The sequence below is a fragment of the Halyomorpha halys genome, unplaced genomic scaffold, assembly GCF_000696795.3.
Source record: "Halyomorpha halys isolate HHAL.00 unplaced genomic scaffold, Hhal_1.1 Scaffold427.1, whole genome shotgun sequence".
In the NCBI taxonomy this organism is placed as follows: Eukaryota; Metazoa; Arthropoda; class Insecta; order Hemiptera; family Pentatomidae; genus Halyomorpha; species Halyomorpha halys.
In genome coordinates this window covers 451140-456258 of record NW_027110638.1, presented here as the reverse complement: position 1 = coordinate 456258, position 5119 = coordinate 451140, and the positions used below count along the sequence as shown (strand labels likewise).

Here is a 5119-nt window from a genome sequence, read left to right as displayed (position 1 = left end):
GCTTGTTATTTTTCAATTTTGAAACAGTTTACCTCCCGAGAAAATTCAAACGAAAAAGTTAGAATTTACAAAACTATTCAACCAGTTCTGGCAAGCTGTGTACAGTTCCGGACAGTCACAAGTGGAACAGACCTTTATTATTATAACATACACATTTTTCAATATTGATGAATGGAATATGGACCGGGTGCAGTGATATTAAATTCAAATAGTAATAACTATTTGAATTTTGCCAACGTTTCCCCCCACGTTGCAGGGCTTCGTCAGGGCTAAAAAAGATACAAACACTGGACATAGTTACAAAGAAAAAAATAAACATAGTGGAAAATAACAGGGGTATACAGTGAAACGTAAAATTTAATACGAAAAATTAAAAGTTATAAATAATAAATGAAAATGATAATAGTGATTCATTTATTGATTATAACCTTTAATTTTTCTTATTACATTTTACATTTCACTGTATACCCCTGTTATTTTCCACTATGTTTTTTTTCTTTTGTTGTTTTCTTTGTAACTATGTCAATAGTTTTTTTTTTTTTAGCCCTGATGAAGCCCTGCAACGTGGGACGAAACGTTGGCTCAATTAAAACAGTTATTACTATCTGAGTTTAATATGACCAGCAATCTTCCACCATTTTTCAATATTAATTGAATAATTTTAAATATGGTTTTAAAGTCTTACACGAAACTTGCACATAATTTGATTTCTAAAAATCTATATTATCTAATTTATATATTCCATGATCATGAAACAAATTTTGTAACAGTTGATTGGTAATTTCAGATATTCTGGAGAAAAGTGAAGCAGTCTATCGAATGGATCTAAACATTCATCAATAGTCCTTTTAAAATATTAAATAAAGCTGAGAGTATGTCGTTAAAAAAGTTCAATAAACTTCCAGAAGTGAAAAGCACAGGTACCCAAAATTATTAGTTTGCTAAAAAAAAAAAATTAATAAAATAAAATAAATTGATGTTTTGTAAGACAGGAATGCAAAAAGCAATAAATTTTTAAATGTTATGCTTCTTAAATTTATTATTGTTCTCAAATTAAAATAAATTAATTGCATTAGTTTTGCACCTTTTAAAGCATGTTATGTTCCCTTGCACCAATTCAAAATATTATTGGTTTCTGTAATAGGGCTTTAATTATAACTTGTCAGCTATAATTGACCAATTTTAATACAATTTTATTTATACAATCAATTTGTAAAGACAATAATTTATTAATTAATTCAATATAATAAGGAATATATAATAACATATCATGTTTTTTCATTTTAACAGCACGATAATTATCAAAATTAATACTTTTTTTGCCAAACTTTTAAGACTCTTCTATTACTTTGGCTGGGACTGAGATGGACAAAAATTAGCTGTAGTTGAAACTAACAGCTAAAGTTGCCATGGATACGAACCATATTCATGAATGAATCATTGATAAATAAATATCGTAACTATGGCAACTGTAGTTATTAGTTTCAACTATAGATAATATTTGCTTAACTCTGTCCTTAGAGTAGGCATTACAGATTCCAAATATAGTGTTGTAAGAAATGCAACCCCCGACCTGTCTTGGCTTTATGAATTTTTTAATTTAATTTTATTGTTTTTATAATTTTTTATTTTCAAAAAGCTTCAATTTTTAATCTCCCTAAGCCATCGATTGATTCCCCATTAAATTGTCTTTCTTTTACTAAAAAAAAAATGTAAACAACTATTTTTTTGTCGACGTTTCGTCCCACATTGAGGGGGCTAAAAAGATACAAAACAACTTAAAATATTTGGGATAGCAGGATAATAAGATACAAAAAAAGGTAAATTAAGGTAGGATTAAAATTATGCAAATATTAGAGAAAAGCAAATTATATACGAATGAACAAAAAGAAGAAATAAAAAAAGTATTAGTATAAAATAGACAATGGTAAGAATATAAAATTAATAAATAAACAAATTACATAAACTATTAGGTTAAAAATTAACAGGAGGCGTAATAAAACGTAAAAATAAAAAAGCTGATATGATGTCCACTGAGATTCAGAGGAAGAATAAATAAAAACAAATATAATAATAATCACAAAATAATTTTATTATTATTTATTTTCTGAAATGTATTCATTCTCGATCATTATTTACTCTCAACTTATTTCCTTATTTTCCCTCTTTTAGTGTGTTCAATTTTGTTTTCTTATTTCTCATCCTAAAACTTCCATATAAGTCCTATTACTACAATAGCCCAAGAGAAGAAAAAAAGGCAGTTATTTCACCCCAATTTTTGATTAGTTAATTGAAAACTATGTATAATTACTAGTCAAAATGGATGAATCTGCCAAGTATACGTAGGGGGAATAAAAAATGGCGGGTGTTTCAAAACCTTATTTTTTCATTCGGTGCACTGTATCTTAAAAACTAACAACACTAGAAAATCTAAAAGAGCATCATTTAAAGAAGAGCAAATTTGCTAAAATGTAAGCCCTAATAGAGCTATTTACATCCAATAGTTCTCGAGATATAGCTTTTAAAAAGCAACGTTTCAGAAGTTAGTGAATTCATTTTGAAAAATCTATATCTCAAAAATCATTTGACGTATAGATGTCTATTACCACTCAAATTAAAGCTAGTTTAATAACTATAAAGCAGTTTCTGACGTTTATTTTTGTAGGAATAGAAGTTTTCATGAAATCTGCTAAAATAAATTGATTTATAGTTGTTTAGACAAATTTTCATTTGCCAAATTTATATTCATATTCGAATATCATAAAAACTACTATCCCTACGAAAATAAGTGTCATAAACTACTTTATAAGAAGTTAAATTTCCTTTATTTTGAGTGTTGGCAGACATATATTCGTTTTATAGGTCTAGAGATATATTTTTTCAAAAATCCAACTTTTCATACGAGCAACTAGAAATTGACATTTTGTGAGTTTATTTTGTCAAATGTCATAAAAACTACTACTCCTATAAAGATAAACATTCTTAACTATTTTATAATCCATTAAACTAGCTTTAATTTGATTTCTAATAGACATATCTACGTCACACAGTTCCTAGTGTATAGATTTCTCAAAATAAATTAACTAACTACTAATCTTTCAGTAGATTTTTAAGAAATGCTTTTTAAAAGGCTATATCTCGAGAACTATTGAGCATAAATAGCTCTATTAGGCCTAATATTTGAGCAAATTTACTCTTTTTTAAATGACGTTCTCTTCGATTTTCTAGTATTGTTGATAGTTTTTAAGATATAGAGCTCCGAATGAAAAATTAATGTTTTGAAACAGCCGCCATTTCTTATTCCCCCTATGTATACTTGGCAGACTGATCAGTTTAATTATACATAGTTTTCAGTTAAAGTAACAAAAAATTATGGTGAAATAACTACCTTTTTTTCCTCCCGGCTCTTGTACTATTTAAATTGAATGAGAACCAATAGTTAGGCGCCAATTGAAAGGATGAACCAACAATAACAAAATGCAACGCAGGTTTGGTATCACGAGACCAGATGGAACGCAGGTTTGGTATTCCAACACCAAATGTGATATCGGATTAGTATCCCATTTCATACTTCTTTTTCTCTTGCTAACTCGGTGAAGGCAAAGATCCCGGTCTTTCTCGACTGGCTTCCTTCCATAGCAACATAGTTCACTTCCACATGTTCCATTGTTGTAGGGATCATACATGTGAGGAGTCGAGAATCAATATTCTTTCCGAAGCTTTACAGGATAGCTTACAGTCTTGTAAGTACCTGGGAGACTCAGTAGACTGGGTGGAAACAATTATTTTACAGTTTTGACTCCACGGTGTAGAAATATTTACTGAAAGTAGTACCAAGACCTAACGTAACATAGGATTGGTATCCCAAGACTTTATCAAACGCCTTTATTATCTCAAGACAAAATGCAAAGCAGATTCGGAATTCAAAGAACGAATGTAGAATAGATTTCGTATCCCAAGACCAAATGTGACAGGCTAGGTAACTCTTTAAACTTTTTGCCTCCAGACTGACTGTTCCGTTCAAACGGAAGACGTGAAACAACCACCATCATATAGTACAAGAGCCCAAGAGGATAAAAAGGAAGTTATCTCACCTAATGAAAACTATGTATAATTACTAGAAAAAACTGATGAGTCTGCCAAGTATTGGTAGTGGAAATAAAAAATGGCGGCTGTTTCAAAGCGATGAAAAAACTAATTTTTCATTCGGAGCTCTATATCTTAAAAAATAGAAACAGCACAAGAAAACCTAAGAGAACGTCATTTAAAGAAGAGTAAATTTTCTAAAATATCAGCCCTACTAGAGTTATTTACGTTAAATAGTTTTTGAGATATAGCTTTTTAAAAAATTGGGATGAAGTAACTGCCTCTTGTACTAATATGGTTATTCATAACACCAGCGCCCCCTGGGGCCGAGAAAACAAAATCTCTCACACGCGCCAGCGAGCCTTGGCCAGAGGCAGTCACTTATTTCTCTTCACATATCTTCTACTAGGAAATGAGTGAGTAGAGACAGCTTAAAGTGCCTCCCAGAACTGAAGAGGAAGAGGGAGGAAATCAAGAAAAGAAGAGAGGATAACCGAGCCATGGAGTAATTCCACCTATAAATACAATTTAACCATCATCATATGCGTGATTCAATCCTAGACCCATCATTCAAAATTACCCAACACACCTGTTGTCTCGGCCAGTCCCTACTTCAACTGTACTATAGACAATAGATTTTTCATTTAAAGTAATTATGATTTATTTATCACAGTCCACTACAATCAAACCAATGATTCAAAGATGAAGGAGTGCCTGGCATTGGGTTTGAAGGCACACTTCATAAACTGACCAAAAATAAATTACACTAATACTCGCACTGTGACTATTTGAATCGACTCTAATACATCTCATGTAAGTGACTTATTAATACCCAATACTTGTTCCAATACCCCTTAATTTCTGTTTTAGTTATATTATGGGGCTCCACTAAACCTTCGAATTCCTCTCGTATTCAATCCTTACAATCCAAAATCCTTCGTAAAATCCTCAATACTCCTTACTTTGTCACAAATAAAATCATACATAAAGGCCTTAATGTTCTCTATGTAACCGATCTAGCCCGAACCAGATA

At 30.7% G+C, this 5119-nt stretch overlaps 1 protein-coding gene across 1 annotated transcript in view; it reads left to right on the top strand.

Moving 5' to 3' along the window:
* The first annotated feature begins 785 nt into the window (after positions 1–785).
* Positions 786–5119, top strand: part of LOC106682595 (uncharacterized) — a 43221-nt gene continuing 38887 nt past the window's right edge. The window contains exon 1 of the mRNA XM_067048780.1: positions 786–920. Coding sequence (XP_066904881.1) covers positions 875–920 — 46 coding nt within the window. The 5' untranslated portion in view covers positions 786–874. The remainder of the gene's footprint in view (positions 921–5119) is intronic.